Source organism: Oncorhynchus keta, chromosome 29, assembly GCF_023373465.1.
Source record: "Oncorhynchus keta strain PuntledgeMale-10-30-2019 chromosome 29, Oket_V2, whole genome shotgun sequence".
Lineage (NCBI taxonomy): Eukaryota > Metazoa > Chordata > Actinopteri > Salmoniformes > Salmonidae > Oncorhynchus > Oncorhynchus keta.
The window spans coordinates 51847033-51865216 of record NC_068449.1 but is presented as its reverse complement, the minus strand read 5'-3'; the positions used below and the strand labels follow the sequence as shown (position 1 = coordinate 51865216).

At 42.2% G+C, this 18184-nt stretch overlaps 1 protein-coding gene across 1 annotated transcript in view; it reads left to right on the top strand.

Annotated features, from left to right (window-relative positions):
* The first annotated feature begins 3228 nt into the window (after positions 1 to 3228).
* Positions 3229 to 18184, top strand: part of LOC118363033 (rho GTPase-activating protein 10-like) — a 45988-nt gene continuing 31032 nt past the window's right edge. The window contains exons 1-13 of the mRNA XM_052485237.1: positions 3229 to 3269; positions 3495 to 3688; positions 4191 to 4252; positions 11156 to 11227; positions 11660 to 11761; positions 13433 to 13543; positions 14421 to 14525; positions 15537 to 15666; positions 15756 to 15862; positions 16116 to 16210; positions 17248 to 17329; positions 17494 to 17536; positions 17652 to 17720. Coding sequence (XP_052341197.1) covers positions 3229 to 3269; positions 3495 to 3688; positions 4191 to 4252; positions 11156 to 11227; positions 11660 to 11761; positions 13433 to 13543; positions 14421 to 14525; positions 15537 to 15666; positions 15756 to 15862; positions 16116 to 16210; positions 17248 to 17329; positions 17494 to 17536; positions 17652 to 17720 — 1213 coding nt within the window. The remainder of the gene's footprint in view (positions 3270 to 3494; positions 3689 to 4190; positions 4253 to 11155; positions 11228 to 11659; positions 11762 to 13432; positions 13544 to 14420; positions 14526 to 15536; positions 15667 to 15755; positions 15863 to 16115; positions 16211 to 17247; positions 17330 to 17493; positions 17537 to 17651; positions 17721 to 18184) is intronic.

Genomic DNA, 18184 nt, shown 5'->3' with positions numbered 1-18184 from the left:
GAGAGTCTCCTCATTGAAACATCTGAAGTTCTTCAAAGGGAAATTATTTTATTTGATTGCTTTGCTGGTTTTTGTGAATATGTTGCGTGCTAAATGCTAAGCTAGCTATCAACACTCTTACACAAATTATTGATTTTCTATGGTTCAAAAGCATATTTTGAAAATCTGAGATGACAGTGTTGTTAAGAAAAGGCTAAGCTTGAGAACAGGCATTTATTTCATTTGCGATTTTCAGAAATCGTTAACGTTGCGTTATGGTAATGAGCTTGAGCAGTAGTCACGATCCCGGATCCGGGATGGGGAGTCATAAGAGGTTTTAACGTCCCATCTGAAGGACTGCACCCTACACAGTGCCCTGGGGCATTGGGATATTTTTTTTTGTCCAGAGGGTGCCGCCTCCTGTTCCCTCCAACACCACTTCCAGCAGCATCTGGTCTCCAATACAGGGACTGACCAGTAAGTATCTTGCTGCGTTTTGTAAACACACATGTTCCCGAGTGACAGAGGTTTAAGGCACTGCATCTCAGTGCTAGAAGCGTCACTACAGACCCTGGTTCGATTCCAGGCGATCACAACTGGCTGTGATTGGGAGTCCCATAGGGCAGCGCACAATTGGCCCAGCGTCGTTAGGGTTTGGCCGGGGTAGGCTGTCATTGTTAAGTTTTTTTTTTTAACTGACTTACCTAGTTAACTAAAACATATCCTTTTCATTATAAGCTCATTTACTTGTGGCTACCAGCCAAATAGCTTTGCACATCTGTCATCTGATGAAAATGAAGCTATTTTCTGTGAAGGAAAACTATACTTGCGCGTATTCAACCGGGGGTACTGCTAATATAAGTGGCATTTATTTTTAATATATATATTTTTTTAATATTGAGAAAATTACTCATTGGAGCCAATTACACTTGCTGGAGTATGACATAGGCTTTGAATAAGCACCCGCAAATAGGATAACAGTGTAGCAAGTGCCACTGGCTGCTGGTAAGCTTTCTTAAATTGGACATTTTTGCCAACACATGGCTCTTAGCGAAAATGTGTTTGGCGTTACCCTTCTAGCTATTAGGCTGTTAGTTTACTCTTCTAGTTATAATGAAACTCTACTAAATCTATTCACTTTAAAATGTTGATTACTTCTCCTTGCCATGATCATTCACCTGATATTGATAAGACGACGTGATTTAAATGGGGGTCGCTGGTTTGCACGGAGGGGGTCCGTGGGCAAGAATGTTGAAGACCCCTGGCCTATTGCTAATCTGTCATGGTTTGATAGCAGCTGAGGAGTGCATTGGCTTGTACTTTACTTTCTGCATATTTTAATGGGCTGTCATCGCTGCTGAACTTTTCTAAGAACGACCATTACATTACCTCACCAGTAAAAAAAAAAAAAAAGGGTGAAAAAAAGGAAAAGCTAGCTTCCTGCAGGTGCTATATAAAGCAGGCCTAACTCAGAGCAAGCACTTGTAAACAATGCGGCTGTAGAGCAGAATGCAACAGTGTTTCCTGTAGTAACTTGGACGACAAACGTACCAAGGTCTTAGTACTACGTAAAAATGGTTTCCAAATGTGTGTAAATGTATTTACAAATTACGAGTCAACTGAGACGGTGGGGTTTCAGAATGTGGCTGTGTTCAAGAGTATCAAATCCATGATGCATTGTGGGTAAATTGACTGCCTGACTGATCTACATATGTGTATGCAAGATTTGTAGGTCAGTCAGCAGTTTTAATGTTGAACAAGCCCAATCCTAGTGGGTTAGCCAGCCTACATCGATTTCCTTGTGTCTAAGGTCCACACAGCTCAGATCAGTTTGGGGAATTGATTGAAACATTGAAAGAAATACAGGCTTGGGATCAGTCAGGCAGATGTTAGGGGTAGGCACTTTATACCAGTCATTGTGCAGAAGTCACGTGATTAAGCTTTGGGTCTCGTCGTTATAATTCGCATGCACTGAGTGACAAAGTTAATATTTTTGGGGGGCGTGATAATTGTGGGTGTTAGCAAGCCGCTTAATTGGCAGGGTTATTGCTGTAGAGGAATTGGTTGACATGGCCCACGTGATGAGGTTGATAGACTGCGACTTGTTTAATGTGGCAATTCTCTCAACATCTGTTTAAAGATTGACTTACAATCATTTGTAGATGTTAACGTAATCAATAGGCCCCAGTATTGCGTGAATACTTTTGTCACACATTTTAGATGTGCGTAAGATACTGCAGACTATGACTCATGGCAATATGCAGGTTTATTGTCAAGAGTCTTGTCTTGGAGGCAGGACTGAGCCATTTCCACTTATGCCAGCTGCAAAGTCACATTTTTACAATAGCAAATTTTATGTAAAAGGCCCTCCCGAGTGGCGCAGCAGTCGAAGGTACTGAATCGCTGTGCTGAGGCGCCACTACAGCCTGGGGTTCGCTCTAGCGACTTCTTGTAGCCAACCGGGCGCTTGCAAGCTGACTTCGGTCGTCAGTTGCGGCTGGCTTCCGGGTCATGACAAAAAAATGCTAACCTGCTGGTAATAACTGTTAAAATAAAACCAGGCTTCCTACCTCCATTGTCAACAAGCCCATCATGGCTATCAGATTCTCACTGTTTTCAAAACTCCCAGCTGTATTCAAAACTCCCAGCTGAGGCGAGTGGGAGCCCCAGCCAGCTGCCAAAGCTAATGATACTGCTCCTCTGGATACCAGTCATAGCTCCAGTCTTTAAAAATACCCTGCTACATTCTCTCATGCTGTCCTTATGGGACTGTCATCAGTCTGAGATCCACACCACTGTGAATATTTGTCTGTTTAGAAAACAGAGCGGGCTCAACATGCCTGGAAAACAAACGCTCCGAAGTTCACTATGGTGCACCGTGGGGTTCCAGGCTAGGCTACATCCGAATGTGGTTGTTGTTTAGCCCCTCTTCTCCTCCTCACAACATGGTAAGGCTAGCGCATAGCCTAAACGATGATCCTAAAAAATACATGTTATTAATACGGTTTTCTTATACAACAAGCAGGTAAAGATCAAAGGTTAGCCTATGTAGGCTAATATGTATGTTTGTAAATCAGTTGGCTCATTATTAACCCTTGAGCCATTACCCACCACACCCCCATAGATAAACCAGGCCTATAAGGCTAATTTCCATAGGGTCATATGTTTAATGCATTGCTCAAATGTAAACGCCGGTCACCATCAATGGACCAGCAGGCATTGTCTCTTCATAACCTATACAGGGACAGGATGCTACAGTCTGACAGCAGAGGCAACAGGATGTATGCAGAGTGGGTTAACCACTGGGTTACAGAAGGCGCCTTACTGCCTGCATGTCAGCCAGGCCTTGAATAAATTACTTCTGTTTTTTGTTTTATTTTCAGTCTTCAGTATTTGTGCTTTGGGCCAACTCAAATGTGATTTAATATCTATCAAGCCAGTATATCCACTAATTTAAAATAAAATAAAAAACACATTGATACAAGCCTGTAAATAGGAAGCACGTGTGACCGCAGTGCATTTGATGTCAAAATATGGTCATGGAGAAAGTCGCATCCGAAATCACATCAATCCCATAGGGTTATTTTTGAAATTATTTTTGTTTTGTTTTCAGAGCTTGCGTTGGCCCAGCGCAAGTTTGCCCAGTCCCTCGGAGAATTCCAGTTTGAGTACATCGGCGACGCGAAGACCGACGATGAGAGGTGTATTGGTGAGTGTGGTGCTGTTACGACCTACAGCTGGGTGGTTCTGCCAGCGTAACCACAGACTGAACCTTTGTTTTTGGTTCTGTCTACCACCAAATGAAGTGCTTGCATGTGTAATTTCCCAAACCCTTGGCTTCTTTAGAGATGGAAACACCAGTACTTATGTCTCTCTCTTTTTCTCTGTGTGGTCTTATGTTGGTGTGTGTCCTGTTTCGTCTCCTGTTTGAGGGGGTGTGTGTGTGTGTGTGTGTGATACTACACACACATATTTAGCAGATGTTATGTCAGGTGTAGCGAAATGCTTGTGTTCCTAGCTCCAACAGTGCAGTAGTATCTAAAAACAATACACGCATCTAAAATAGTGTAACTAGGAAATGTATAAACATTAGGACGAGCAATGTCGGAGTGGCATTGACTAAAATACAGTAGAATAGCATACAGTACATGCATGAGATGAGTGAAGCTGTATGTAAACATTATTAAAGTGTGTGTTTCTCTGTCTTGCAGATGAATCCTTGCAGGAGTTCTCCAACTTCGTTAAGAACCTGGAAGACCAAAGAGAGCTGATGGTAAGCAGTAACTAGTTGAGACCTGCTTTAAAAGCCAGGGGAAATACCGCTCTCTGTTTGTGTCTAACTAAAGTCTGCTCTGTGTGTGAGTAAATTACAGTTCCTCGGTGGGTGGAGAGTTGAGCGATGCCTCTGTTGTAACACCATGTTCATTTAGGGCACACTGTAGCAAAACTTATTGGAATAGAAAACCATTTGTTTGTTATTAGACAAGTCTGGGTAGTCCCTGCTGTCTGTTTTTGTATGATTGGTGTCTAATGAACATGACTCAGAGGAGAGGAGTCAGAGCCACCTTCACTGCACCTGTCTAAGGGTCACTGTGTGTGCTATCCCCACCTCTCCCCTGGAGGCAGTGGGACAGAACCATTAAACACAACCTCGGAAGACATGACATACCAGAGTCAATGGAGTCATTCAACACTCACTGATGTGTAGTGCTATACTAGTACACTACAGTGACACATGTTAAAGTTCAGTTACATCTGCTATAATTTATAGAGGAAGTTACAGCTGAAATGAATGTTGTAAATGTAGCCTGTTAGTGTTTTCTACCCATGCAGAAAAGACTGGGTCTGTGTCCTAAATGGCACCCTATTCCTTCTCTGGTCAACAGTAGTGCACCACATAGGGAATAGAGTGCCATTTGGGATGCAACCTAGGGTAACCCTGGAGTTTGCAACCAACCCAGCCTCTCTCGTTGAGTCACGTTGTTCGTGTGTCAACAGATGGGCGTCTCCGTTTCACAGAATAATATCCCTCAAGGCTCCTGGCTCTATTGTCCCTATTCCTCCATACCTCTATTTACTGTAGGTTGTGCTGACTCAACGTTTTAATCAAGGGCTAGGCTACATCTTGTGGTCTCTTGGTGACTCATGCAACATAGATAATGTAGTGTTATTTATATTCTCCTGTAATGCAGCCTATGGCTTGTTCTGCGAGTTCTAAGAGCTCGTACACGCCAATAGTGTTTGCCTGCCGTGAGTACTTGCGGATCTAGTGCAAACCGATTTTACTTGTAGAGTCGCGCAACAGCACGCTGAACAATCGGTAGACGAATGGGAGGTCCAGCGTCGATGCAATGTGTGCGACCCTTAAAATATGGTAGCAAGATACAGTATGGCATTTTGAAAAACCATTCAATATTATTGTTTTACTTCCCTGACCCCTTGCAATCAGAATAGGTTATGTTTACAATGCATGGTATGTACTGTATTTGCGCTGTAGATGGGGTCTATCGTTGTATGTAACCATCTCTACCAGGGCCTGGTTCAGCTCCAGCATCGCATAGCAGTATGGGATGACAACGCAGCTCACAGCAGAGGACTGTGGGGTGGGCAGGCAGGCTCAGACATGTCCTGGAATTTATTTATTTTAAAAAATACATTTCACCTTTATTTTATTATTTATTGTATTACCTTTTATTAGTTGAGAACAAGTTCTCATTTACAACTGCGACCTGGCTAAGATGAAGCAAAGCAGTTCGACAGAGTTACACATGGAGTAAACAAACAGTCAATAATACAGTAGAAAAAGTGTATATACAATGTAAACAAATGAAGTGAGATAAGGGAGGTAGGACAATAAATAGGCCATGGTGGCAAAGTAAATACAATATAGCAATTAAAACACTGGAATAGTAGATTTGCAGTAGATGAATGTGCAAAGTAGAAATACTGGGGGTGCAAAGGAGCAAGATAAATACAGTAGGGGATGAGGTAGTAGTTTGGGCTATGTGCAGTGATCTGTAAGCTGCTCTGACAGCTGGTGCCTAAAGCTAGTGAGGGAGATAAGTGTCTCCAGTTTCAGAGATGTTTGTAGTTCGTTCCAATTCATTGGCAGCAGAGAACTGGAAGGAGAGGTGGCAAAAGGAGGAATTGGCTTTGGGGGTGACCAGTGAGCTATACCTGCTGGAGCGTGTGCTACGGGTGGATGCTGCTATGGTGACCAGCGAGCTGAGATAAGGGGGGACTTTACCTAGCAGGGTCTTGTAGATGACCAGGAATCAGTGGGTTTGTCGACAAGAGTGTACAGGTCACAGTGGTGGGTAATATATGGGGCTTTGGTGACAAAACGGATGGCACTGTGATGGACTGCATCCAATTTGTTGAGTAGGGTATTGGAGGCTATTTTGTAAATGACATCGCAGAAGTCGAGGATCTGTAGGATGGTCAGTTTTACGAGGGTATGTTTGGCAGCATGGGTGAAGGATGCTTTGTTGCCAAATAGGAAGCCAATTCTAGATTTAATTTTGGATTGGAGATGCTCAATGTGAGTCTGGAAGGAGAGTTTTACAGTCTAACCAGACACCTAGAATATGAGGACAACTACAAATACCTGGGTCAGAACCGTCCAGAGTAGTGATGCTGGACGGGCGGGCAGGTGCAGGCAGCGATTGATTGAAGAGCATGCATTTAGTTTTACTTGTATTTAAGAGCAGTTGGGGGCCACGGAAGGAGAGTTGTATGGCATTGAAGCTCGTCTGGAGGGTAGTTAACACAATGTCCAAAGAAGGGCCAAAAGAATACAGAATGGTGTCTGTGTAGAGGTGGATCAGAGACTCACCAGCAGCAAGAGCGACATCATTGATGTATACAGAGAAGAGAGTCGGCCCAAGAATTGAACCCTGTGGCACCCCCCGTAGACTGCCAGAGGCCCGGACAACAGGCCCTCCGGGTAGGATAGATATAGGTCTGTAGCGGTTTGAGTGTGTGTCGTTGTCGTCGTCCCCCTTGAAGAAGGGGATGACCGGCTGCTTTCCAATCTTTGGGAATCTCAGACGGCACGAAAGACGTTGAACAGGCTAGTAATAGGGGTTGCAGTAATTTCGGCAGATAATTTTTTAGAAAGAAAGGGTCCGGATTGTGTCGCCTGGTTGATTTTGTAGGGGTCCAGATTTTGCAGCTCTTTCAGAGCATCGGCTGACTAGATTTCGTAGAAATGGGGAAGGCTTGGGCGAGTTGCTGTGGGGGGGGGTGCAGTGCTGTTGACCGGGTAGGGGTAGCCAGTTGGAAAGCATGGCCACCCGTAGAAAAATGCTTAATTAAATTCTCAATTATAGTGGATTCATCAGTGGTGACAGAGTTTCCTATCCTCAGCGCAGTGGGCAGCTGGGAGGTGTTCGTATTCTCCATGGACTTTAGTGTCCCAGAACCTTTTGAGTTTGTGTTGCAGGAAGCAAATTTCAGCTTGAAAAAGCTAGCCTTGGCTTTTCTAACTGCCTGCGTATATCGTTCCTAACTTCCCTGAAAAGCTTGATATCACGGGGGCAAGCAGTTCACATACAGTGTCCAGAGCACAGCTGGGGGAAGAGGGTGGTCTATAGCAAGCGGCAACGCTAAAATTCTAAAAGTAGAATTTCTAATTGTTTGGGTACAGACCTGGATAGTAGCCTGCAGAGTAGTAGCCTTCCTATCTATCAACCCAGGGCAATTCCACGGTAACGGACTTGCGCCGAGACTCCGATTTTTCACTTAAAATATATGCCAAACTTGATTTCAAAGTTTAGCAAACCATAACTCTATTCACAATAACTACTTTTAACAATATACGCTGAACATTTTACAAAAACACATTTACTGGAAAAACTGCAGATGCAAAGTTTGGGTCCACGGTTTCCCAAAACTCTTAAATAGCTGCTCCGAATTAAGATTCAATGATGTTTGCAAAAATAGTGTCAGCTATGACATGACACATTGACTTTGAGAATGTCTTTTGGTTATTGAACTACAGTAAGTGGAATTGCGGGAACTGAATTTTGTCATGGGTCCCTGATCTGTACTACCCAGAAATGTACAACTATGGATATGAATGTTATTCTCTTCATGGTGATGTATCCTAACTAGGTACAGAAATGTATAAATATGCAATATCCTATTCTACACGCTGGCTATTATTTTAATGAGATCTGCCCCCAAACAAGACCAAATCTGAACCGATCTTAGATGTCTGGCTGCATTTAGAGAGGCATCCCAATTCTGACATTTTCTTCACTAATTGGTCTTTTGACCAATCAGGTCAGCTTTGATGCAAAAACATCTGTGATTGGTCAAAATATCAATTCGTGTAGAGGTCGAACGATTAATCAGAATGGCCTATTTAATAGGGCCGATTTCCAAGTTTCCATAACAATCGGAAATCTGTATTTTTGGGTGCCGATTTGCCTATTTTATTTGTATTCCTTTTTATTTAACTAGGCAAGTCAGTTAAAGAACACATTCTTATTTTCAATGACGGCCTAGGAACGGTGGGTTTACTGCCTTATTCAGGGGCAGAACGACTGATTTTCACTTTGTCAGCTCGGGGGATCCAATCTTGCAACCTTACAATTAACTAGTCCAACGCAATAACGACTTGCCCCTTTCTCGTTGCACTCCACAAGGAGATTTGCCTGTTACGCGAATGCAGTAAGGTAAGTTGCTAGCTAGCATTAAACTTATCTTATAAAAAAACAATCAATCATAATCACTAGTTAACTACACATGGTTGATATTACTAGATATTAACTAGCATGTCCTGCGTTGCATATAATCTGACGTAGCATACAAGTATCTGACTGAGCGGTGGTAGGCGGAAACAGGCGCGTTAACATGAATTCAAACAGCACTTTCGTGCATTTTGCCAGCAGCTCTTCGTTGTGCGTCAAGCATTGCGCTGTTTATGACTTCAAGCCGATCAACTCCCGAGATGAGGCTGGTGTAACCAAAGTGAAAAGGCTAGCTAGTTGGCGCACGCTAATAGCGTTTCAATCGTCACTCGCTCTGAGCCTTCTTGTAGTTGTTCCCCTTGCTCTGCATGGGTAACACTGCTTCAATGATGGCTGTTGTCGTTGTGTTGATGATTTGAGCCCAGGGAGGAGCAAGGAGAGGGACGGAAGCTATACTGTTACACTGGCAATATTAAAGTGCCTACAAGAACATCCAATAGTCAAAGGTTAATGAAATACAAATGGTATAGAGGGAAATAGTCCTGTAATTCCAATAATAACTATAACCTAAAACAAGTTACCTGGGAATATTGAAGACTCATGTTAAAAGGAACCACCAGCTTTCATATGTTCTGAGCAAGGAACTGAAACGTTAGCTTTCTTACATAGCACATATTGCACTTTTACTTTCTTATCCAACTTGGTTTTTGCACTATTTAAACCAAATTCAACATGTTTCATGATCTACTTGAGGCTAAATTGATGTTATTGAAGTATTATATTAAGTTAAAATAAGTGTTCATTCAGTATGGTTGTAATTGTCATTATTACAAATAAATAAGTAAAAATCGGCCGATTTTAATCGGTGTTGGCTTTTTTGGTCCTCCAATAATCTGTATCGACGTTAAAAAATCATCTGTCCACCTCTAGTGTAGATAAAGTGGAGGCGATGGATTAAAGAGACAACTTGAGAGATGGATTGTGTGTGTGCATTTCAGAGGGTGAATGGGCAAGACAAAATATTTAAGTGCCTTTGAACTGGAAATGGTAGTTGGTGACAGGCGCACCAGTTTGTCAAGAACAGCAACGCTGCTGTTTTTAATTTTATAACGCTCAACAGTTTCCCGTGTGTATCAAGAATGGTCCACCAGCCAAAGGACATCCAGCCAACTTGAGACAACTGCAAGAAGCATTGTTGCCAACATGGGCCAGCATCCCTGTTGAACGCTTTGGACACCTTTTAGAGTCCATGCCCCAATGAATTGAGGCTGTTTTGAGTGAAAAAAAAGGTGCATTTCAATATTAGGAACGTGTTCCTAATGCGTTTACCCTCCGTAGAGTTCTGTGAGTAGTGTACATTATAGTGTGTTAAACTCTTGTTCTCTGCAGTGTACTGTACTCTACTGTGCTGTCCACACTTCTGAACCCAACTCTGATTAGTGACTACTATGATTTTCCATTTGTGCCAATTCAATTGTACATATTCTGTTACTGATTTTTGATAACAGAATTTCAAGTTATTGCTCATATTTCATAAACAACTGATAGGCCTACCTTGACTTCTGATCCTTCATTATCCTCCCTCATGAGGGAGAGAAATTTGAAAGATATGCGAGGCAAAGTTTCTTAAACTTACAGAAGGCAGAGTTCTTTCTCCAAAATATGTGTTGATATTAGATGGCAGGGGTCTTTACTTTAATTCAACATTATACTGTTTTGATGTATTTCTAATACGTTAAGAAAAACAGAAATCAAAACCTTTGCTTAATCAACATTTCTTTGGATGGGAAAATGGTTGACCAAAGTATATATGCCTTGATTTCAACAACAAAAAATCTAGAACTCTAGCTTTGATTTGACACTAAATTTGACATGCTCCTTTAAGCTTCACATGTTGGTGCTCATGGGTCCTTTTACATGGACATGACCCCCAGCAACAGGACCTTTAGCAGAGAGAGAGAGAGGGAGGTAGGTATGATTCAGAGAGGAGGAGATATGGCAGGGCGAGTGATCAATAGGACAGCGCTGTTGATTTCCAGCTGTCATGTGACTGTGGGACTAGTGTACTTGAATGTGTTGTGGATGCTTGTAAAAAGATATACAACAACAGGCAACTTTCACTGACTTTATGCTGTCATTAACCCTCTGCAAGTATTGTGACCTTTGGCTTTCCATTGGAATGTTATGTCAAATCGGACGGTGCTTATATTTGTCCTTTTTCACTAACTGCTGGGCTACCTGCCGCCTCTTAGGCTGGGTTTACACTCAAACGGTCGTCTTGGCAATACGTCACTGATTCTTCCGTAATGATAGAAATTCTGGCATGCACTGAAATCTCCATGATGAGCTTGTAGAGCATCTACAGAGAATGCCTAGTAGGTAGAGTATAAGTCCAGCGTAACACTGTACCTGTGAATAAATGAAACACTTTTGTGGAATGTCCTAATATGGTCATGTCTTATCATCTCTTGCTCTCTCAGATGAGGAATATTACAGAAACGCTAATGAAACCGCTGGAGAAGTTCAGAAAAGAGCAACTGGGCTCAGCCAAGGTACTCTATCATATGCCACTGCTTAATTCAGTCTACTTGTTAATGAGCTCATACAAGCACAATCCTGTGTGCGATAAAGTAATACCCTTTTCTCAACACTGAGCCAAACCAAGCTGTACTGCCCTGGCCTGGTTGTGCATCCACCATAGTTGCAGAAACCATGCTGGAAAGAGGAATGTGAAATGAAAATATCAGAGCCAGATAAGTACGTTTTGGGTCAGCACAGTAATGTGAAAAGGGTATTAGACAGTATCTTTTATCAAAATCCCCTTTTAATTGCAATGTGTACCTCTTGATATCATGTTCTGAACATTCCTTTGGTCAGTGAAACTAATGCAATATTAAGATGACGTTTGTCCTGCTCACTTCTCTCATCTCTCTCTCTTACCATGCTCTTTCTCAATCTGTTCCTCTATGCTATGCCCTTTTAAGGCGGAAAGGAAGAAGTATGAGAAGGAAACTGAGAAGTACTACAGCTCCTTGGAAAAGCTTTTGAACATGTCAGCAAAGAAGAAGGAACCGCAGCTACAGGAGGTACTTTGTTTAATACTTTTACCCTCGCTCTCGTGCGTATATTTACGGAAAATGGAAAACAGGCCAAAAAGACGGGCCCCAACATCTTCCCAACCCCAAAATGGCTGGAAAGAATATTTGCTTAGGGAGAAGTTCCTGAATCCTGACCCATAGGATGCCTCTCAAATAGCACCCTATTCCCTGTATAACGCACTACTTTTGACCAGAGACTTTTGACCATACACGGTAGGGGATAGGGTGACATCTTGTCTCATCTGTAGCGCTGAAGTGTGTGGAGCGGTGTGAGTGTCCACAGGCCTAGGGTTAGAGTACGGATGAGTTTCTCTTTCCTGCTCTGAAAGGGAAGTCATGTTCAGTGTTTCTGTACCAGCCACTAAGGTCGTACCTCTGAGGCAGTAGCTTTTGGAGCGCCTCAAGACATCCTGAGATTGCAGATACAGTATCAAGCTTTACAGACCTAGTGTGGATTATATTGGGGTTGGTAATGGAAAAACAAACCTTTTTGGTTATCATTGTAGTTTATATGCATTTCACTGTGAAGGCTTGTGGAGCTATCCTTTGTGTAAGGATATACTAAACTTACCATATAGTACCTTACACAATCTAGTACCAGACTGCATGTCTATGTAATATAACCTAAACTCCCCTTCACAAATTATTTTGTATCCTATAGATTGCCCTTGTGGGAACTGTTCTGTTCCCTCACTGACTCTTGTGTATTCAGTAAGATTAAACTTTCTGAACATTTCAGGTAGAAATGTGAAGAGAGCTGACACAATTCCAAATTATACCTGAGAGCCAATCTGTTATATGCATTACATTTCTGTGTTGTGATACCCTCCTGAACAGACCCCAGGGTTCTGTGTTTGGAACAGAGATTGTAATCGGGGAGATTGTAATCGGGGCACAGTAGTGTATATATATAGATAGATAGATATATATTCTACTGTGCCCCGATTACAATCTCTGTTCCAATTATTATAATATTTTTATATATTTATATTTATATGTATATTTATATATATATATATATATTATATTCTACTGTGCCCCGATTACAATCTCTGTTCCAATTATTATAATATTTTTATATATTTATATGTATATTTATATTTATATATATATATTTATATTTTTATATATATATATATTTTTATATATATGAGTGTCCATAGTCGCGAGGCACAGTCTAAACTCAACTAATCTGATGTCATACTGTACACTCGTCATGTGACTGGCCCGAAGCACAGGCCCGACCTATGGCACTCAGGGGAAAAACTACCAGCCGCTAATGGAAACTGATGCACTGGATTGAATACAATAACATATTGAACATCCTACAGTAAAGGGGTAAATAACATTGAATACTGGGATGTTGTGACGATCCAGTCAACAAACCATATAGCCTAATCAATTAGCTTATTAGTCGACCAAACGATACTCGCCAGTTGATTGGTCACTTTTTGGGGGGGCTGTCATACACCACATGTCATCAGTGTCTTAGCCCTTCAGACTTTCTCATAGCTCATACTTTCTCGGTCTGTCTGGGACTCTGTCTGAATCCAGTACAGCTGAAGCTAGGCTGTGTTCTCCATCTCTCTGTGTACACCTGACTGAACTGTATAATAACGCTGACATTTTCTCGCTTTCTCTCTGTCCTCTGTTGTGCAGGCGGACAGCCAGGTGGAGACCATTAGACAGCACTTCCAGGAGGAGTCTCTGGACTACGTGTGCAAACTGCAGGAGATCCAGGAGAGGAAGAAGTTTGACTGTGTGGAGCCAGTGAGTGTTAGAAAATACATAATCACACACTCTACACCAGGTGGACAAAACATTAACTCCTTCCTAATATTGTTTGCACAACCCACAGTTGTCAAGTTGGCTGGATGTCCTTTGGGTGGTGGACCATTGTTGATACACACAGGAAACTGTTGAGCGTGTGAAATGCGCTATAGCGTTTTAGTTCGACACAAACTACAGCCATACCCCATTCAAAGGCACTTCAGTCTTTTCTCTTGCCCATTCACCCTCTGAATTGCACACATACACAATCCATGTATCGAGCCTTTAATCAGTCCCCGGATCTTCATCTGCACTGATTTTAAAGTGGATCTAACATGTGACCTCAATAAGGGATCATAGGTTCACCTGGTCAGTCTCATGTTCTTCATGTTTTGTACACTGTCTGTTGTACTCCCAATGTGCCTTAAAGGAAATATTCACCCATTTTATTTTATTGTTACATTGTATTTGTACATGCGAGTGATTTTTAAAAAGCTGTTCAGCATTCAAGCAGGCAGAAACACAGCCAGTATGACAAGTTTTGCATCATGACATTTGGAGCCAATGAGTGAACGAACTGCTGGCGAATGCACCTATAGTACTTGTCTAGCCTGGTCAGCAGTTCTCTTTTACATTGCTCATTAACTTGGTGCTCATAAAGTAGTGTACACTACAGTTAGTTTTTTATATAGGTTCCCGAGCAGTCAAATGAAGTGTGTTTATAAACCAGCCCTGAAAGTGAGTGTGAAAAATCAGATAAGTCTTCATTCCCTGTAAACCTGAGAAACAATGTGAAAAGTGTTGACAGCCCCAGGTTATAATGCATTAAAATAAATGTCATTTATACACTCGTGTCCCATGTTCTTTCTCTCCCCAGATGCTGGCGTTCTTTCAGACAGTGTTCACCTTCTACCACCAGGGATTTGAGCTGGCCAATGACTTTAACCACTACAAGAAAGCCTTACAGATCAATATACAAAATGTGAGACCTTAGTCATCATCCAGGTCTTATTAGATTTCTATTTAAAGACGGAATCCCCCATAAGGGGAAACAGCGCCACTGTCTGCCCCCAGAACCTTTGTTTTTGGTCAACATTTCTGCAGTGCAGATTCGGCTATTCTATCGAGCATGCAATGATGTCTGGTGGGAGGGGTGTTTTGCACTAACTTTTGTCGTAATAGCCCAGTCTGACATGATTTTTTTTTAACCATTTAAGGATTACATTTTTAACCACATAGTACAAGGATGCCAGTATACTTTATGAGACAAAGTGGTGTACATGTAGGTAGGTATGTGGCATGTGTCTGAGCAAAGCACCTTAATTGTTCCTGTAAATCGCTCTGGATAGAAGTGTCTGCTAAATGACAAACATTTTAAATGAGGTGATCATTTCCAACAATTTTAGAATTATAATCTGTTTTTGTCCTAGAGGGACATGTACACAGAGTATTTCTCTAAATACTATAGATTACACACTCATCACAAAAACTGTACATACACCCCATGTTATATACATCCTACATTTGAATGTTGGCTCATATATCTATAAAGTTGATCTGCTTCTAGTGGGACTTTCCCTAGGTACTTGAGGTGCTTCTTTTTTTTTTGACTCCCTCACACTATTGTTAATGGTGTTTGGTTAGTCTTAGTGTTTTGATTATGTTCTTTGACCCCAAGCTTTCACTTTCACTCACACTCCAAAGGGAGCTCTGCAGATTTTCTTTTCCAGTGGCTTTGCATTGTGTGATTGACCCCTGCATGACCATTTTAGCTAGGGTCACAAGGGGTGTCTTCCTTCCTTGGGTGTCTCCCTGTAGTCAATGTACTACATTGTGAAACTTGACAAAAAAACAAAACAATTAACCTTAAATTAAGGTTAGGGTTAAGTATAAGATTAGGGGGGTAGACACGGTTGTGGTTCATTTTCATATCAGTTTGGAGAGAAGTTGCTTTCCCGCTTGACCCGATAGTAACAAGACCCCCCCCATATAGACACGGAGTCGGTTTGAGGGCACGCGGGTGGAGGTGTTTGAGCTGATGAAGAGGATAAGGGAGGTTCCCCAGGAGTACAGACAGACCAGCCCCATCAGCAGCGAAGGATACCTCTACGTCCAGGAGAAACGTAAGGATAGAGGAACGACGCGTGTGTCCAAGAGGGGAGGGCAGTTTAAACTGGTTGTGTTCCAATTAAATGTGTGTTCTCGTCCCCAGGGCCCCCTCCTTTTGGTTCCAGTTGGGTGAAGCGTTACTGCACGTTTGTGAAGGAACAGAAAATCCTACACATGGTCACCTTTGACCACAGGTCAGGAGGAAAGATGGTGAGTTGTGACCCATACAATCAAAGACAGGTTTTGGAAGCTATACAGAGTATGGTCCAAGTATCACATCAAATGATTGATTATTCAATGTGTGTATCCATCCCTATTCAAATACATCTATGAAGTCATAATTTGTCAAATCGACAATTACCATTGAAACCTGCATTAAAAGTGCAGTCTGTAGTCATTTTATAAGGAACAACTCTTTCTTGCCATCAGAACAGGCTCTCTGAACAGTGATTCTCTCCCTCAGGGCGAGACTGAGTCGGTCACCCTTAAGTCTTGTGTCCGCAAAACCACAGACATGCTGGACAGGCGGTTCTGTCTCGATATAGAAATCACAGACCGGTATGTCGTCGCGTCGCACTACACCCATTACACTTCTCAATCACTTCAGTCATCATGTGTTCTCTGTGGTAAGACAAACTTTCCACAACCACCTGTTAAAGTATCTCGTCTCATCTAGGAAATAAGGGGGATTTTTAGATGGATTCCCCTCAAGATCACCAGAAGTCATTGACTCATACATTTAGTACATAAACCAGGGGGGGGTTGGTCAGTACCATCTAGGGTGGGGGGGAGAGGGGGCGAGGTCTGCCATTAGACCTGGAAAATGTGATTACATTGCCACGCTTGTAGCTTATTCATGCACTGTTGGCAGCCTTCCCAAATACACAGTAACACTCCCCATTTAACAGTTCTGCTTGAAGCCTTCGCTCCACACAGGTCCTGTGTACAGTAGAGCTGAGAGGCTAGAGAGCAGCTCTAACACAGGATTGGGTTGGAGAGGATTTGTCATGGAAGATGGCCCCTCCACATAGCTGAGAGGATTCTCTATGCTCCTCTGCTACACTTGGTTGCGATAGATATGGCTCTTTATGTCACTCTGCTGAACCAAACTGCTATTCTGTCTGGGGTATTATTAGCAACCGCAACCCCCAAGCTTAGAGGGTTTGAAATGTGTGTTGCACTCCCGGTGCCTGCTTGTCAGCCTGCAGATGTAAGGTATTTGGTATCTGAGTGCAACAGGTTAGGGTTAGCCTGATGTGGTAGCCTATTATTAAAAACTAGGGTAAATGAAGGTCAGGTACTCCTGTCATTTTGCTATTTAAGAGCCCAGCCCCTCGGGCACATTTTTAGGCCTGATTCTAGATCAATCTTAGACACATGAATTGACTTAGTAGTAATAGTAGTTTGTTGGAACCCCAGGCCCAGTCTGACAGAGAGAATTAGATGAGATTGACTGTACTTTACAATCACCAAGGGTGAAATTAGTTTGTCATACAGCCGCCATAATTAAAAACAGAACAAACGCTCACGCCATTTAAAGAAAACAATCACAAGGCTATTACAATAAATACTTGTGCGTTGTGTTCTGTTCCCAGACCGGGAACGGTCCTCACGGTCCAGTCGTTGTCGGAAGATGACCACAAGTTCTGGATTCACGCCATGGGTGGGAAAGAACCAGTGAGTAACCACATAATCCTGACAGCTCCACTGTAGTGTCGATTGAACTCTACTGAAATTCTGTGAAAGTGGTACATTAATGCCAACAAGTCTTCTTTGGTTTGTGGTGCCCTCTTGGATGTCAAATGATCTGTGGAAAGCTACATATAATAAATTTTTTACAGGCTGGGCAGTACTTGGGTAAAACCTATTCAAAAGAACGTGGAAGTAAGTATACAATGATTTAGAAGCCCCTGATCTCAATCATTTCTGTGATAATGTAATCTCTGATAATTCAAATGACTTTTGAATAATTTAAATAACTGTTGTCATGACTCTGCAGTCGATGCACAGCTAGATGACGTAGGATTGTCATTTGTGAAGAATGCCATCAACGCCATTGAGACGAGAGGTAAGACGATGCATGATGACAATGGAAGGCCTAGGCAATATAAAGCCTACAGAAGTGTACTTTGAGGTTAGCTGACTGGCTAGAGCAGGGGTGGGCATTAATTTTGCCTCTGGGGGATCGGGGTTTCAAATTTCAGGCGAGGGCCGCGCATTTCTTTTCCGGACTGATTTTATGTTAAAAGCAATTTATGGCAGTTAATTGAAAATATAAATCTGTTATTTATACATACTTTCTATCACGTTTGTGGTTCAAGAGTGGCCAATGGTTGTGCTATTTTTGTTTTTTTACTCAAACCTCCCTCGTTCTGAAGTTTGGCCACACCTGGGGTAGAGGGTTTTGTGAAATGTTGTGATGTCTCCCTTTTAACACATGAGGGCAGGCTTGGACCAATATCCAGTCATCTTGTGCTGTGGCCACTGTTCATAGTTTACAGGTAGTGGGGCAACATATACACAGAGTGTACA